General features: G+C 42.0%; 1 protein-coding gene across 2 annotated transcripts; it reads right to left on the reverse strand.

The window, feature by feature from the left end:
• Positions 1-557: 557 nt before the first annotated feature.
• Positions 558-14,312, reverse strand: dyl (transmembrane protein dusky-like). Of its 2 annotated transcripts, none has more exons than XM_017252115.2 (3): positions 13,980-14,312; positions 5,052-5,249; positions 558-2,881 (listed from the first exon to the last, which is right to left on the reverse strand). In XM_017252115.2, exons 2-3 carry the CDS (start codon positions 5,115-5,117, stop codon positions 1,109-1,111), a joined length of 1,839 nt encoding a protein of 612 aa, XP_017107604.2. In that variant the 5' UTR covers positions 5,118-5,249; positions 13,980-14,312; the 3' UTR covers positions 558-1,108. The 2 variants fall into 2 exon arrangements, with proteins under 2 accessions (XP_017107604.2, XP_017107605.2); XM_017252116.3 differs by lacking the exon at positions 13,980-14,312 and adding an exon at positions 6,004-6,148.
• Between the last annotated feature and the right edge of the window lie 3,726 nt (positions 14,313-18,038).

Here is an 18,038-nt window from a genome sequence, read left to right on the forward strand (position 1 = left end):
TTTTTGGTAGAAATACCAACTTTCGTATTTTTGAAGATAGGAGTTTGAGACTTTTTTTTAGACTTTATATTATAATAAATTGGGTTATGTTATTACATTCTCATAAGGATCGGCCAACTATATCCGATGTTTGCGATATATATCCGGTTTTAGCTGCAAGGGTATATAAACTTCGGCTCCGCCCGAAGTTAGCTTTCCTTTCTTGTTATGTATCATATAGCACATTCGTTGAAACTTGTCTAGTTTTCCCTACTCACAATGATAAGGCACTTTTGGTGAGCTTGTTCAGGGAAGGTTGTAGCTTCAAGTAAACTACAAACTTGTGTTAGTTCCTTAATAATTTAAGGAAATATTTACACAAACAATAGCTTCTATTTATTGGTATTTTGTCCAAAAAGTGACAAAGTTTTTATATTTTTAGCCAGGTGCAAAACAAAGACCCCAAACAGCGACAAACTGTTATCATGGGCAACCATTTCAACACATTGATAAGGTTTGCAACAGCTTTGTTTGCCATTTAATATCGCCAACTAATAAAAAATAAACTAAGCCCAGGGTAGGTAATAAAAGTAAACTTTTTATTATTTTCGCAGCTATCAAATAAAGTAATAAATAAATAATTTAATATATACATTTGCTATATTAACTTATTGTAAACGATTTTCTGCTTTTCCATGTTTGCCGCTACAGTGTTTTCGTTATTATCTCATCGATCAGATAGCTTTAAATCATTTCGCATGTATGTATAACTGAAACTTAACAAGTCTGACAATTTAATTTCGCCTCGACTAAATCTAAGGAAACATTAGAAGATAGGGCCGTGTGGGAAAGGAGGAAACCATCCAAAAGTGGGTTGGGGGTGGGGGTGTTGGTGTAATGGGAGCAATAAATAAACGAGAAATAAATAGTCAAGTGCCGGCTCAGTGGGATAGGTGAGGGCAGAGATAAGGTAGACAGACTTTTAGGGTAGTTTTGGAGTGCCTAAAAGATTGCTAATGCGGTTGCGGATGAATGACAAGTGAGTGGTTCTGAAGTGCACATAAAACTGATTTGGTTTTCTGTTCACGCTCTGTCGGATTGTCGGAGCTCTGGTGCTGGTTCATAATGATTAGTTCACGTAGGCCATGCCCGCTCCCTTGCGGTCGAAGTGGCGCACGCGCACAAACAGAAAAGCGGCGACTAGGGAGGCCACAGCCAGGACCAGGAGCAGCATCACCAGTCCACCCACGAAGCTGGGCACCGACATGCAGATGGTTTCCGCATCCGCGGAGCGAGCCGACTGGATGACCACCGTCTCATTGCTGGCGTTGCTGTTCAGGGCGAAGTTCACATCGCCGGGAGCCACCACCTGGATGATCCTGCTGGTGTTGACGTCCGTCATCTCCTGGGCGTTGCGCTTGTAGATCCTCTGCGGCTTCACCACAATGTCCATGGTGTCCCTGCGCCTGCGCACTCCCCTCAGGTCGTCCAGACCCTCCACGGAGCGTGGCCGTCCGCCAAGGGAAACCAGGTTTCCGCCGGTGCTCAAGTCATCCTTGCGCTTCACAGTGCTGTACTGACCACTCTGACCGGGCAGTGGTGGTGGAGGCAGGCCAAGCTCGTTGCTTCCGGCAGACTGCTGCTGTTGCGGGGCCTGGGAGCTGGCGGGTCCAGAAGCTGATCCGGAGTCAGCAGTGGGCACAGCTGCGGAAGTCTGGGCCTGAGGCGAGGGCACCACATCGGGTAGGTTCTCTGAGTATGCTCCAGTGGCATCCGAAACGGGGTGACGGGGATCTGGGTAAGCAGCCGGTGGCAGGACTCCGGGTCCTCCCAAAGCAAAATCGTTCCTTTCATAAGCTTCTGGGGGACCATACTCCTCGGACAGGCCGTTGGCACCGATCTGGGGCAGACCGTATTCGCCGCCGGGCAGGCCAGGACCGCACTTGGGCTCGGGGCAGTTGTAGCGGCAGACCTGGATCACGCACTGGAAGTGGACGTTCATCGAATCGGGGAACTTGAAGGCCTGGAAGTAAGCGAAGCTGACAACCGACGCCGATGGTCCGAAGTTCTTTATCTTCTGGAACCTGCTCATGATCTTGGGCCGGACAACGCAACCGTTCTGGTCCACCAGCTGGATAGGGGCGCGCTTGCCGTCGTGAGCCACACAGTTACGGACCAACATGTCGAATTTGTTTTCATCGTCCTTGATGGCCAACACCATGGTCATGGTCTGTCCAATCTTCACAATGCCGGACACCTCGGAGGCCCAAGGTCCCTTGCCAACTTGGATCTGCATCCAGCACTGCAGGTTGTCGCCCAGGAAGTTGGCTGTAACAGCGTGCAACATGTCCACCTGGAAGGGCCTGAAGGTCACCGCCTTCTCATAGAAATCGTACCAGGTGCAGCGCAGCTTGCGGGCCTGATCCCACACCTCCTGCACGTACGGATCGTACTGGATGATGATCGTGTTCTCCACGTAGCTGCCCGAAGGCGTGGGTGCTCCGTATCCGGCAGCATTGTGGTTGGCCGAGCTGGTCATGCCGCAGCTGTTCAGAAAGATCTCAAAGGTGGCACTCAGATGACCGGTTCCGGGCTTGAGGTGCACGCAGTGGGGGTCGCTGTAGAAGCCCTTCGAGAAGATCATTCCGTAGAAGGGTCTGTCGAACTCGATGTTCACCCGCATGTGTGTCTTCTCGCACTGCACCTGCAGGTGCTTGATCTGTGGACTGTCGTTGGTGGTGGCCAGGGGCCAGGCCTCTTCTGACAGCTCGTTGGTGGCTCCAGTGCTAAGAGGGCCCTGAGGAGCTCCGTAGATGGGAGCTGGAGGTCCATATCCGGCCCTGTGTTCCAGTGGCAGGGCGGCGGACTCGATGTGCGAAGCATCACCATGCACCGCCAGGTGCTGAAAGGAAAAGAAAACGAAGGAAAAGGCATTAATTCTACATGAGCTCCATTCAAAATATGTATACATGTCGTATGAGTAATATCTCGCCCATCAAATCACTCATACGCCCTGTTGGCTTATGTTTTAAAGGAGAACTACTGACGGAAAAGACCCATTTCATCACTTTCATTTTGAAATATTCGGCTTAAATGTTTCTATTACATTAGGTAGGTTATGGCTCAGATCACAGGATTGCGGAAAGCTCTTATCTCCGGCCGTTCAGGCTGTTTGGAGTGACTTAATTGGAAGCAATGGGGATTATGTAATCGTAATATCAAAGACGACATTTTGAAAGAAGCGACGCGAAGCGTTGAAAATTACACGACAGTTCCAGATGTAGTATTTTGAAATTAAATGATTGCCGGAGCGGCACGCTTACCAAAATCACGGGAACAAAAAAAAAAAATTATAAAATTGAAAGCATGGCACGGAGCTTAGCCCATTGCGTAAGACAACAGAGGCGGAGAAAGACCCCGCATCCCGTCACGCCCCCCGCAGGGCTTTGTCACTTTCTTTCTTCTGCTTTTGTTGGGGGCTTTTTCCACTCCCCGCCCCCCACCCCCAATTCGCAGCTGGCTGATAATTTTATGGGTTTCTGGCTACACACGGGAAGCGGATGTATCTCAGAGTCCGTCAGGGGCCCACGAAAACTGAAAGTTAAATCCAATGCGATGACGGTGTGGATTTTTCTGTAGGTTGTTGCTTTTATTGTCAGTATTTCTTATTTTTCTTTCTTGTCATATATTCATTTTTTTGTTCGGTGGCTGGTGACCACGCGTTGAGATGTCGTGAGATGATTTTGAAAGTGAAATGACCAAAGAAAAACAAGCTGCCTGACTGGCTGGCTGGCTAACAAACAAACAACGAAACAGATACTCATACCTACTAGAAGAAATAAAAAAATCAAATCTCGACTGTATTTTTTTATGACTTTTTTGGACATTCCACGCACTGGCCTGACAACGATGGAGATATCAATATAAACACATCGCCTTCGCCGCGATGGCATTGGTAATTTTTCTTCTCTCTTTTGGAGAAAGAAAACTGACAATAAATAAATAATAAAGCAATCTCTGTGAATTAATGCGCCATAAACAAGAAAGTCAAAACTGGTACAAATCAGAGCATAACTGCAATTTCTTCGCCGCCTCAGCACCCAGACACGCAGTGGAAAAACTATATGCCGCTCAGATAGTTGGCCAGTTGGCGCATTGGACGTTTAGTTGGCCACTTTTGCGTTTTCCTTGACGTGATTGCATCGGCTAAATGCCGTCGAGTGTGTATTTGTGAGTATGTTGGATTTTCCATCAAGCGGCCGTGATTGATGCGCTTTAAATAACCCACTGAAGGCTGGATATTTTTTTTCTTCTAGTGGGGGAAAAATAGTTTGTCTTGTCCAGGCTTATCAATCCAAAGCGTGCCGCAGCCTCAAGAAATAGACAAAATTTATGGACGTTTCTAATTTTGATGGCAGGCGGCTCTGGGCTGTTAAGGCTCTGTTAGCGCTCTGTTAGGTTGCCTTATTAATTTTGTTTTCCAAAAACTTGAATATTATTCGAATGAGGCCTTTTTATTAATTGGAATTTTCTAAATATTGCAAACCTTCACAAAAGAGTTAAAATATTTTTCTATTTATTAAAAGAAATCTCCATATTTAATGTTTTTAAAATTAATTAAATTTTTAAATCTTGTTTATTTTTTCCTGTGCACTTCATTTTCTAAACTCTAATTGCAATGATTAGCAAAATGCCGTTCAGAGATACGTAGTTGTTACATTTCCTTCTTTGCCCGGCCACAGACCCAGGCCGTCTGATATAGTGATCTGCCAGAAGACCGCTATGAGACCATAGCCATCTCATCTGGCATTCAATCTATCAATAGGCACTAGCACTGATTTGCATTCGAATTGCTATTGATCGAACGGTAGTCTGTCTTTGAGTCGAAAGTGAAGAGATCCGCTACAGGTTGGGTCTCTGCATACGAAATGAGCTGCTCTAATGTGGGCCACGGCACATCTTCTGCTAACTGTTTTATTAGTTTCCTACCAAAAATTATGCCAACACCCATGTTTCAGATGGCCAAACACTTTCCATAGATGTTTCAAGAGTGTATCTGAGCTAGAACTTACCTTTGTGTTGAGTACCAGGCACAGAACTATGGCCAGCAGGCTGCTGCGTCGCTTGGGGTGTCCCATTTTGGTCTGGTTATATGTGTGTTGGGTTGGCTTGAAATTGAAATTCCGAATTTCAAATTGGCGCCCTGCTACTCTGCCTCTGCCTCTGCGTCACTTCTCTTCGCTGCTTTCTTCGCTGTTTCTTCGTGGCGTCTGCAAGAAAAGAAAGGGGAACAAGGGTAAACAATGCTGAGGAATTGCTTTTCAGCTCGGATTTGCATACGAATATTTTTAAGGCCACTCGATTGGCATGCGAGATGCTGTAAACGCAATGTTTCGCGGCGGACGATGTTAACGGAGGGGGCCTTGATTGAAGCCTTGATCATTCACAATAACCCCGAACCTCGAACATCGAACCGTTAGAGTTCGAAAACACAGTTATCCAAATATTTATTTAAATGCTACGCTTTCTTCAGTTAGATAACATCGCCATCATTAATTATGCACAAAATCACCCCGAATGTATGCACAAATATAATTCGCCAGTTGACTTTATGGCCGTCATTAAGCGGCCAAATTAATAGCCACAATTGCCAGTTTTCGGGCTTCAAGTGTCAACTGACACACTCACGACGGACACACACAGCGGAGACTTTGAAGAGTGGCGGAGAAAGAGTGAAGACGCGGACAACTGCATTTTATGTAAAGCAAATGAAAACTCGCGCGCACCAAACAGGAACCACTTTCTATTTTCACTATAACAGTACTCCACCAGCGGCAATGCAGCCGCTTTGAAAGACAACTCAAAAATCCAGACTCCAACTCCAACTCGAAATCCAAAGCCACCGCACCGCCACCGCCAACGCAGCGACAGTGGCAGGGGCAGGTTCTCCGTTTTCCACACAGTGGCTGCACTTTACGAGCATCCATTAATTTTTGAGTGTTTCCCCAGTGGGGGCCTTCTTACATTTTAGCAGTGTTTGCTTAACAGTGGCGCTGTAGCGTGACACCGCTGTTAGCTAACAGTGGGGCTAAGATCTCGTTAACAGCGGGTACAGTGGGACGCGTGCGCATGCGCCGGAGTGCCGATAAAGACTGACAGGTGGCTTTCACACAAGTGGCTGACGCTGAAGCTGAAGCTGCTCTGCCGCTTTGGAAAAGTAAGCGGCAAGGTAACCAATGCCGCGAACGCATTTCACTTGATTTCAGCGCTTCGCAGCAGAACTGCTGCTGCTGTTTGTTTTTATTTTTCATTTTTTTTTTTTGGCTCCGGGTGAATGCTATCTTGCCAGTTGGCAGTTTTACTTTTACAGACACCGGAGCACTACACTGCACTGGGCCAGGTCTTCTTCTTTGAAGAAAACACATGTAAATGGGTTTTTAACAAGCCGCAGTAAGGCCATAAAAATAAAGTTCGAGGCGCAGCCGCGGCGCTAAAAAAAACCGGCTTGCTGGTTTGTTGGTGTTGAGCAAGTGTACTATTAACCCACTGAAACAGTAACGGACTCCGCCAGCTAGCTTGGTGGATGGTTTTCGGCTCGGGATGAGGTAGGTGGTACTAGAGGGGTAAACTACCAATGACCCTACAGCTGATTATATTATGCAATCGTTTCACATTAATAGTTGAGGATCCGAAGATCTCTAAACGATCACCTCTAAACAACCTACACATTTTTTAATAGAATAGAAAAAACTCTAAATGGAATTATTTCTTTGGATTTATTTTATAGGTTTTTTAATTTCTTCAAAAGATTAAAAAATATTCCAAATTCTAAAAGAATAGTTCATAATACCTTTAGTATTTTTAAAGCATTGATTTATGCTTGAATCTAATAATTCCTTGAATCTTCAAACTTGACTATTCAAACCCAGTTAGCCTGGTTTTTGGTTATCTCAGTCCTATATTTTTAGCAACTTTCCTACCAATTAACGGGTCTTCACTCATTTATCTAACTATTTTGAGTATTTTGTATATTTATTTGATTTTCTTGGCCACTTTCTTCCCTAGGAAATGAGTGGAGATTTGCATATAAAACTAGAAAACTTTTGGCAATTAGCAAAAGGCAGCGAAATTTTGTCGGTTTGCTTGTTTGTCTATTTTATTTTTGTATTTTTTGGCTGTCTACTATTTTTTCCATTTTACTAATTGCTGGCACCCGAACAAATTCCTTATCAAGCGTCTTCAATCGCCAACAAAGAAGATGCCACCAAATCTTTCTTCCTCAGCAGCTGATGGAGCTTGTTTAATGCTCATTGTTGTTGTTGTTGTTATGTGTAACTGCCAAATGGAATTGTTTATTGTTGCTGTTTGGCAAGTGAAAGTTTTCTTCTTTCTCGCCAGCCTCCCCCTCTTTCTTGTTCCCTTCTGGGTATCCGACGCGAGCTTCTCGGCAAAGCCGCGCATATAAGGGCATATATTTCTCTTCCCTTGTTTTGTTTTCCTTTTTAATTAACACAATTAAATTATTTGCTTACATATCGCAGAAGAAATTTTCGTGTTGACCCAGCCCAAGGTGCAAGCTGGGACTTTTGTTTTCAACTAATTAGTTTACGATCTTGGGCTTAGCATTTTTCATTTTTTATTTCTTCGTTGCATTGGCAGTCATATATTTATGGTTTCTATGGCAGGGGCGCATTAAATCATGTGAAAAGCGCTCGCAAGTGAAAATTCAATGAAAAGTTGTCTCAGCGCCAGCGGAAAGTTGCTGTGGCGCAGGGGCTTGTGGCATACGGCGATGTCTCCAATTGATTGAATGACAATGCGTGACGCTGGCCAGGCTATACTATACAGTAACTGGTCCATCGGAAACTAGGTGAACCACTGCACTCACATAACTCGCGGCTCGATCGTTCTAATTCTCGGTAATTTACGTGGCTTACATTTGTATGCAGCCAGCAATTCGGTACCGATGAGCCGGATATCAATGTAAATCGGACATCTCAATGCATGGATTTGAATAACCCCACATTTCCTGCAAATGGACACAAAATAAACCATGCAGATCCCATAATTTCTAAAATTATTATGCAAAGTGGCAAGTTGTCACATCTTCGGTCCCCTAATTTGATAATAACACGTATTCCAACTGCAATGTCAATGCAAATTCAAAACAAGTTGCCCCATAATTAGCTCTGGGTACCCTATCATTCCAGCTTACCCCCATAATTCGATAATAACTCTTATCGGGACTGCACACTATTTTCCTCACCTGCACCTCTTTAATTTCCCCCAATAAGGATAGCTTTCCTTGGGACATTGGTTGTCAATTAAAAGAAAACGAAATTGCATTTAATGCCATGGACCAGTAATTATTTATCAGCCTAGTGGTGCGTCTATTTTTTGTTTTTGGCATTTGCCAAAATGGTACGCCGAGTCCATTAATTTAATTGAACGCTTTCACAAATCCCCCGTCGAAACTAAAGCTCTGAGCACTCCTAAACACACAGACTCACTATTCATTTTTTTATTTTTTCATTCATCTTTCGGCGTGCCACCTCAGGGGGTTAGCATACATAAATACGTATCTATATGTCTTCATAAAAGTCTTTGGATATTTGCTTAATTGAGTAGCTGACAAATTTGTTGCTCTTGACAGGGATGTCCGATCTATGGGCCCCCCGTCTAGCTGAGCTATCGAATTTTCATACTTGAGTGACAGAGGTGCGGTCGCAACCGCAAACACTTTTTTCAATTTTTTTTGTTTTGGCTAACAAAACAGAACTTGGAATGGAGTTTTGTGCCTTGGAATGTTTTTGTTGTTTGTCGATCGAAACCGAGTTGAGAGATGTTTGGTAAAAGTTTCACAGCTGCAGTGGTTTCAAACAAAAAATAAAAAGAGATTTTCGATCATTAATTTGAAATATTAATTTTTATGAAAGATTAGCCATCATTATTTGACCATTTTTGTACAGAAAACTGGTATGAAATTCCATAATGACTACATATTTCATAATCGCATTTTTCTTCAGTGCATCGTTTCGAAAATGTAACGGTACAACCAGCGTTTCCACTCAATTTAATGTCATTTGTGGCCACTGCTGCTTTTGTGGCATTAAACGATCGATATTATTTGCCATAGTGGCATAGAAATTGAAGCCTGCCGTTGCCCCTTGTCCATACTACCCACGTACATATATGTATAAGATATATGATTTCCCCTCCCCCTCGATCATGCGTAATTAACTACACATGTCTCGATGGTGAGCTTTGGATGCTGTGAAAGTGAAATTCGTTCGCGCCGCAACGAGACACAACAACAAAGCCGAAGGAGAGGGGCAGAAAAAGCGCAAAAATGTTAACAGCCGTCGAAGGTTTTTTCTTGTAAAGTGGCAATTTATATGAATCAGTGTGTGTGAGTGCCTCAGTTAACTTGGCTTTTTATGGTTATTAAGTAACTTTTTTCCTCCAGATCATCAGATGGCAACATACATAGGGCAAAGCGATTAGCTATGAAGCGTGCTCTTGTGTTGAAAGGTATTTTCTGATGAAATGCTCTTATATGCGATGTTTCTCCACTAATTTAATTTTCTTTCTATGGCTTTTTAATTTGCATCGGTAACTGTTTCAGTTAGTGGTTCGTAAACATAATGGCAAGATTAAATCTATGTGATATGTGATTTTGACCATTTTGTAAGATATGTCTTGATAAACATAAATAAATATTATAAATATATATTTTTTTAAATTTTAACCAAAAGTTTGAAACTAAAATGGCAGTCTTTTGCTTGCAGAAACAAAAGACTTAGGCAACGAACTTGCGTACTATTTTAAAGCGCCCCTAGTTTTTTACCCTTTATCCGGGCTTCCGATAAGCACACTGACTTTTTGCTCAAGCATTATGTAAAATAGAGTAAACAATTAATTTTCTATGCTCCAGTTTGGCGACAAGGCGACAAATAACCCATGCGATAAGGCACAGGCGCCCGCAGGCAGACAACAACGCCCCGGGCCATGTCTGTGCCGCAAATGAAAGTAAATTGTGGCAACTCCCCTACCATAGCTCCCCCTCCCAGGCCCCACTGCCATAATCGACGGCATTCCATTCACCCGGTTGTGCTGGGGTTGTGAAATTTACTTGCCTCGCACATATGCGTACAATATGATAACGCAATTTATCGCAAAATAGGGAAAGTGAAATTAGAAATGGGCCCCGCAGCCAATTTGCATACTGATCTGGCACAAAGGGGTGTGAAAAATGTTGATTGAGGAAATTACAATCACTTGCATTTTTTTAATGGTAAAAAATATAAACAATAACATAAACACTTGAGAAATACGAGCCTTTTATTTTCATTTTATAACAATAAAAGCACCTGAAACATTTTACTATTACTTTCAAAAAGTATATTCTTCGTTGAACCATAACCTCACACTTTACAACCCAAAGTCCGCCACTGAACGAAATTCCCGTTAACCACTACCGTTTCCGGTCACCGCCCAACAGCCATAAAAAAACGACTTCAGCCCCTTGAAGATCATTAGTGCAACGACAGCCAAAAAGTCCCGTTAGCCAGGATCTGTGATGCAGATACAGATAAAAGAAACAAGACAATTAACATAATTTACAAATCCCCTCCTACCACTACCACTACCACAACCTCCGGCCCATGTTTGGTTCCTTTTGTTGGCCATTTTTACTTTCCATTTCTTTATTAACGGTAAACGCGAAATTCGCTGGAAAAAAAGAGTCCAATTGCATCGCAGCGGGGTGATCGGTTCGGATGCCATTGAATGGGCAGAACCGGTTACCGTTATCGCCACGGCCATTACCATTGCCAGCCCAACGAAAGTAAAAACTCAAGGGCTTGCACTTTCTGCCCAAGCAGTCCGGTCCAGTTCAGCGCCGCTCAAAAAAAGGAAAGAAGTGGGGATCAATGTAGAAAGAAAGAAAGAACGGCGAAAGAGGGTGAAAGAAAGCCAGAGCGACCAGGTGAGAGGGGTCTGCTGCGGCTGAGGTGGCTATATCCTCTAGCTGCAGCTTGCAACGCATCGTTAGCCGAAGCCAAAGTATCCAAGAAGTTGCAATTCAAGCCAAAGTTGCATGCATTGAGAGAAATTTCTGGGAATTTAATTGTAATAATTTTCAAATTTATGATTTTTTTGGGCTTTTAGAAAAAATATATTAAAACTAATAAGATTAAAAGTAAAACATAAATGTAATGTAATGCCCAAAAAGGTATAAAACATCCATTCAAAATATCTATAAAAATAATCAAATTATTAAAATTCCACCTTTTTTTACATTGCCCAAAAATACATTATTACCAATATAGGTATAAAAAATAATACAATTTAATGCAAGCAATTTAGATTAAAAAAAGATATCTTGTTTTTTTCTGTGCAGAAACAGATACAACTTGAAGCCATCGCCAAAGCCAAAGCCGGTTGCATTTTGCTCTGAAATAATTAGTGACCCAATTTCGGGCTGCGGCGGCTGTCGCCACGAAGCGGCCTGGCCTGGTCTGTTCCGCTTGCCTGCCCGCTCGCAACTTGCAACTTGCCACTCGACGAAGATCGGTTGGTGGTGCAAGCAAATTGCTCGACTGACTCTCTGGCTCCAGTTGTTGGTGTTGGCGTATTTTGTGGCATGCATGCAAAGAAAGTGGTTTTCATTTCTTTTCAGCGCACCACACACACGAGGCACAGCTGCATCCACACAGACAATCGAAAAGTTACTTGAGATGTTTCGTTTGTTGTGCTCGATTTTCTGGAGTGACTCTCGTTGACTTAATGCTCGCGGCTCAATCAAAAACGAAATCCGAACAGATATATGTACGTATGTAAGTATCTCTGGGCGGTCATTGATTTGACTGATTTTCCATGATTTCCATGATAATTTCAAATCAACTGTGATTGCCTCTAATGAAGAGCCAGAGCTCTTTTCAACGGATACTCAAGTGCAGCGGAAGGTGCCAAATGGGTTTTTGTGGTGATTTCGAAATAACGAAATAAAAGAGCCCGAAATCGGTTGCTCCAGTAAAGTGGCAGGGGAACGAAATCACATTAGGCTGAATTATTTGGAGAATGACATGTGGTCTCGTTAAAAATATTCATAAAAGAGAAAGAGAGAATCCAATTAAATGGAGCAATAAGATTTAAGTCTTGGGGTTAGGCTTTCGTATCCAAATTTTGAAACTAATCTCATGTTTTCTTCTAGAAAGTTGCATTCTTTTTCAATTCCCACAAGTTCTTTTCAATTGTATCAGCATTCTTGTCAGCAAATGAAAATCTTGTCTGTGCATCTCCAGCAACTGCCAATGAAAGTTTGGTGGCTTTTCTTTCGTTTTTTTTTTGCAGCCATTCCGTTGTTGTTTGACATTTTCACGCTGCCATGAAAAACTGCGTGAAAATTGCACAAGGCGGCGAGACAATTGCCGTTAATTTGAAATTGTCGCCAAGTCGCAGTCGCAGTCCCAGTCCCAGTGACAGTGCCAGTGCCAGGCAGTCTCCATGGCTCCACATCATGTGGCAGCAATGAGCTTCGAGAGCGAGAAACCAGTAATTATTGCAGCAAGTGGCGCAGCTTCTTTCACTATGAGAATGTCTGTGTCGGAGTGTATATATTGCTGTCTGTGTGGAATCAATTAAAAGTATTGCCAGGCGCTATGTTTGGGCAGCAGCGATGACAAGTGGCACTGGCACAGGCACACACGGCGAATGAGCAATGCAACCCACTTGGAGGATCACGCGCGTGCCTCCCGCCAGACTCTTAGATGCCACAGACAATACACAGAAAAAAATATATCTGAATATGTTTTTTATGGATAATTAATAAATTAAAACTTCAAGGGACTATATGTATATCTTGTAAAATATGAGTTGAAATCTGAGTCCTCATTTTTTTGGGTGCAACCCTAGATATTATCGGGGCATTGGAGTCTGCGAGTGCAGAGCGAAATCACCTTCAAAGTGGAGCAGTTTTTGAACAAAGCAATTCGCAATATTAATCAAACAGCAGAAAAGGCAGACAGAGAAGAAGCTGCCGCACATGTGAGTATGGAAAACTCAGAAGCTGCCACTGCATCTGAAACTGCAACGGCCGAGAGCGAATGAGAAGCGGCACAAGGTAATTTCAGACTTTCATTCGCGCGAAACGCGATGAAATTTCACCAGCAGCAGCCACATGAGACACCAAACACAGAACCAGAGCCGGCAACCATTCGAATCTTGAATCTTGTTTTCCTCCAGTGGGTGGTTTGGTTGGTTGGGTGGTTAGACTGGGTGGTTGGGTGGCTTACAATTGGAAGCTTTGGATATGCAAATCCAAATTAAGCTTAATGAGCCAAGGGTTCCACATCCACCTCCAGCTGGTTTTGGAGCATTTTCAACTGCTTCACGCCTCAGCAGCCTTGCCGCGGAGTATGGCTCCTTAACTATTATTAATAATACATAGTTATATTTCCGCATAATGCACGACGACGAAAGTTTTTCTGTGCGTTTCGGCTTTCTTCTGCAGCTCGTCTGCTTTTCAAATTCGAGTCTTAGTTTTTTTTTTTTAACGAAAATAACAACCATTTATTCTCTCTTTCGAAGAATTGATTGCAACGCTTTTGTAAGCAAATGGAACTGTGGGTTGAGGGGCTTGCTTTGTTATGTAGGAGTGCGGACTATAAATGGAAAGATTTACCGAAAGGCATTAAAAAACGGTTAAGTGGAATAATTATAAGCAGCAAAAAATCATAAAATAAATCATTTAACAGCTTGGTTAATCATTGTATAATATGTATTCCAATGTAAAATCTTTCGTGATCGTAGGTAGAGTCAACAAGAACTGTGTTCAACTAAACTTTATCTTTGGTTCTTCATTCAATTTATATTTTAACTTTTTTAATTTATAGCTCAAATGATTTATTTTTAAAATATTAATTTGCTTCATCACTTAAATCCGTTTGGAAATGCTATTCAGCACTCTTTCAATTTCTTATTTGGGCACACTTTCTTACCTTTAAGCAGGTTAAATCCTTTGCATTTGGGCCTGGTTAATATCCCTTTTGGCTGAAGTCAATGGCACTGCAGCAGATCACGATGGAGCTTTGGCTTTTGGCCCTTCTCACATGCACAATGTATGTTTTTTTATGGATTTGTATTTATCCGTAATGGATGGGTATTCTCGGATTCGATGCACTGCTATCACGGATCACGGAAGGGTCGCGGAACGGACGCGGAGCTGGAGTGCTTCAGTTAGTTGCAGAAAAGAGTGGCTAACAGGACGCATTCGAGTCGCCACCGGACTGAAGACAACTCGTCGCACACAAAGTTGAAATGAAAATGCGGCCCGGCCATATCGCTAACCAAGATTTTATATCGCGTGAAAGTTTTGACCCCTTTACCACTGGAGCTGTCGCTCCGCTCGAGCGCTCGGTGCCTCCAACTTTTGGCCAAAAGAGAGTCGGAGAGCTGGAGAGTGAGCCACGGTCTGGGACAAGATACTCCTCTCGGAGCAGCAGCTAACCGAATGCAAAATATGCCGTTTTCGGCTATTCTTCAGCTCTGGCCCGAAACTTGTTCGGCCAACTTTTCATTTCAGGCCGCTTTCTGCAGGCCCAGCTTGTTTCTCTTTCTCTTGCGGTTGTTTTTCTTATTATTTTTGCCTTTGTTGTTGTTTGATTTTGTGTTCACCTACCACTAGTGGAGTATTTTTGGCAAGCGGCGCAGTCGTCGGAGTGTCAAGGTAACTGGTGACGTCTTTCGGAGGCGAATGCGTGGCCCGGGAGAGCTACCTCAACGATTGCCTAATTTCGATTGTTATTCGAAAAGGGTTCGCGTCCGGCTGTGAGTCAGCTAACGGCTTTTTGCGGATGGCAGTCGCTTGTTATTCTGGCCAATGCATTGGAAAATTAAATTATGATAGCCACCCTGCCGGCTTATGCAATCCCTAATGACATAATGCACACACTTATCGTTTACAAGGGGCGCGGATTTTCGGTTTGTTTTGTTGACCTTTGTGTTTTGCGTAGCGTAAATAAATTTAATTGGTTTATTAAGTCAACTTTTGTCTCCGGAGCAAAATGGAAAGATTTTCAAATGCAGATTCATTGTAATTGAATGATTTATTAAATCGAGTTCGTTGCCTAAGTCTTTTGTTTCACACAACACTGCACTGTTAATTGCTAAATTTTCTAATAAAATAATCATAAATCAGCAAAAACCGGGACACTTGCAGTATAGATTTAATATTCATCGCAGCTTCTATGATAAATTGTGAAAGCTTCATTATTGGTATTTAATTTATTTTGCATTTAAAAAGAATGAAAAATGCATTGTTTCCTCTGCTTTGTGTGTCGTAACCTTGCAAATACAAAAGAATTAAAAATATTGTGCAATTGTTCATTATAAAATTTAATCAAATTAATGCAAGACCCACAAAAATGTCCCCATTATTTGCTATTAAAAATTGTCAAAACCAAAGCGATTTGGGAGCAATTTTCAAATGCCTTGGGGACAGTAATGCCTCTTCATATTGCACAACAGTCCAAACAGAAACCAAAAAGCCGAAGAAAAGCAAACAACTTTGTGCCAATTTCCTCGCAACAAATTTGATCAATTTGGCCAAAGCAAATGTGCCATTTACCACTCTCGATTGTGCACAGAGATGTTTCTTGTGGCCCGGCCAATTTCCGATGATGAAATGGCACAAAAATGCTTATCCCCACAAGCCGGCAAGTGAAACGAGCTTGAAAGTGGCCAAAAGGAAAAAAACAAAAATGATTAAAAAGAAATGCCCAAATCGGATAGATACAACAACCTTATATGTATGTATTTATCACCGACAATTGGCCAAAGTCACTGGGCCGAGCCCAAGCCCAAGAAAGTAATCTGACTTTCATTTGAATACGCACCTCGGATCTGGCCCGGCGATGGCATCGAAAGAAATCGAAAGTTCCGTGTCGGCCCTGCGGTTTCGATTTCAACGCCCGGCAACACCTTTTGGATCCGGTGTGAATCACACGCTGCTCCATGACGTCGATCCTCGCCAGAGCCGGCATATTCGTTACTTTGCATTGGATATAAACATGAAACACTATCAGCCCGTGTTACACGGCTCTGGCGATGCCACCGAAATGGAATTGGGTCAGGGACGTGCCTGGCATGCTAATTGAGCCGTGATCCGTCTCCACTGACGCATTTGTACGCATTTGTACGTGGGCAGGCCCAGCATGTTCAGTGACTTGGTTGCTTCTCACTTCTTTCTAGAAAATTAACCAACTTCTGAGCCCGCATTTCGGGGCACATGCCAATATCAGTTGGGAAAGGCAATGGTTTAGGGAACTCGAGCGACGCTGTGATGTAATTTATGGGAGAAAGTAAGGCAACTCATTTAAATGTTGGGAATTCTTTAATGAATATTTCACAACCCAAGAAATATTTGAATATGATGTTAAATAATTAAAATATTTGGAACAAGGTAAGGGTTGTATGTCCTTCTTTTATTAAAGATTCTCTCTTTAAGCACAAATACTGTTAATTGCCTGGTTTTTTATTATCTAATATTACTTACCGGTTTTAGATATTTTCCTTTATTACCTATTATAACATTTAAATAAATTTCTTCAATCTTAAAAAACAATAACCACTAATAAAGCTATATAATTTCCTCACTCGGTCACTTTTTTTGTAAAAATTAAAAAATAGCTTGTAAAATGTTTATCTAATCTGTTTACCACTTGCCTCAATGGGGCATATTAAAAGCCACCATCCGCCACTCCCCCCACCTCCAACAATTTGTAGCATCATCGTGACAACAACAAGTAAAACAACACTAACAATAAAAACAGCCACAGCCGCAGTAATAATCATCAGTTCATTCAGTTAATTTAGTTTCATTTATGAGAAGATAAAAACCAGTTGGTCGACAGAGTTTTGCACAACTTTGGAGTGTCTTTCTCCCAGCCACTTTTCCTAGCAGCTATAACGGTGCACAATCTGGGCTCTTATTGTTTATAAACAAATTATTGTGGACCATGCCCCGGCCCAAACAATGTCAATCATTATGCAAGTCGCCCTCCGACCGGAGCTGCAACCCCGGGGCCCGGTCATCGAGCCCAATGGAATCGCTCGTGGGCCCGCTTACTTTTTTCCTTATATTTTATACTTTCCATTTCTTTTGTCAGTCGCTGGGCTACAATTTGTTTCTTACTTTTTGTTGGCGGCTTTTCCGTTGAGCTGTCGCCAGCCCTAAATCACATTTATAAAGACAATGAACCTGGCCAGATCGCTTGCACAGGTGAGGTGAGGGAGCTTGACTTGGCCTGGCTCCGTACTCCAAGAGTATTTTACTCCACGAACCATTAAATAATTTTTCTACTTATTGCTGAGGAATTTGTTCGACCATACTTGGATGTTTGACTTTGAAATATGGAAGCTAGGGTGTGTTTTCCAAAAATGTCAAAAAAAAAGCATGGCCACAATGCTTATTAACTTAAAAGAAGACAATCTTAAAGATGAGGTTTTCGAAGAAAGTGATTGCTTTCCACGCTGGGTCAACAAATTTTGTGTCCTTTTTGAGGTCAATGTTTTCTTCAGGCATTGCATTTATGTTTTATTCATAAAAAGACACAATAAATGGACAAAATTGTTACAAGAAATTTTTAAACTTTATAAAAATAATCAAAGATGACAACATTAATTTGGTCTTTAAGTTAATAATAAATTTAGACTAGCACTATAGATTCTATTTAATATAGTGTTTTAAAAATTACAATTAGTAACAATTAGTTTATTTTCTTTCTTTATTACCATAGGAAGTATTAGGTTCTTTAGTATCTCCAAACAAATTTTATTTACTAATATTAATTTTGGTTATCTTTTATTTAAAGCTAATAAAAATTAGTTCTTTTGAAAGGATACTTAATTTATTAATAAGTTATTTAGTTATTAATAAGTTTCTTTTCTCTAAATCTTATATATATTTGATTGAAAATGGCAAAACCTTGGCAAAATTTAAATGTAAACATGATCGTAAATTTCTTTCAGTGACCACAAAACATGTCAATTGATTTTGG

Source organism: Drosophila bipectinata, chromosome 3L (assembly GCF_030179905.1).
Source record: "Drosophila bipectinata strain 14024-0381.07 chromosome 3L, DbipHiC1v2, whole genome shotgun sequence".
In the NCBI taxonomy this organism is placed as follows: domain Eukaryota; kingdom Metazoa; phylum Arthropoda; class Insecta; order Diptera; family Drosophilidae; genus Drosophila; species Drosophila bipectinata.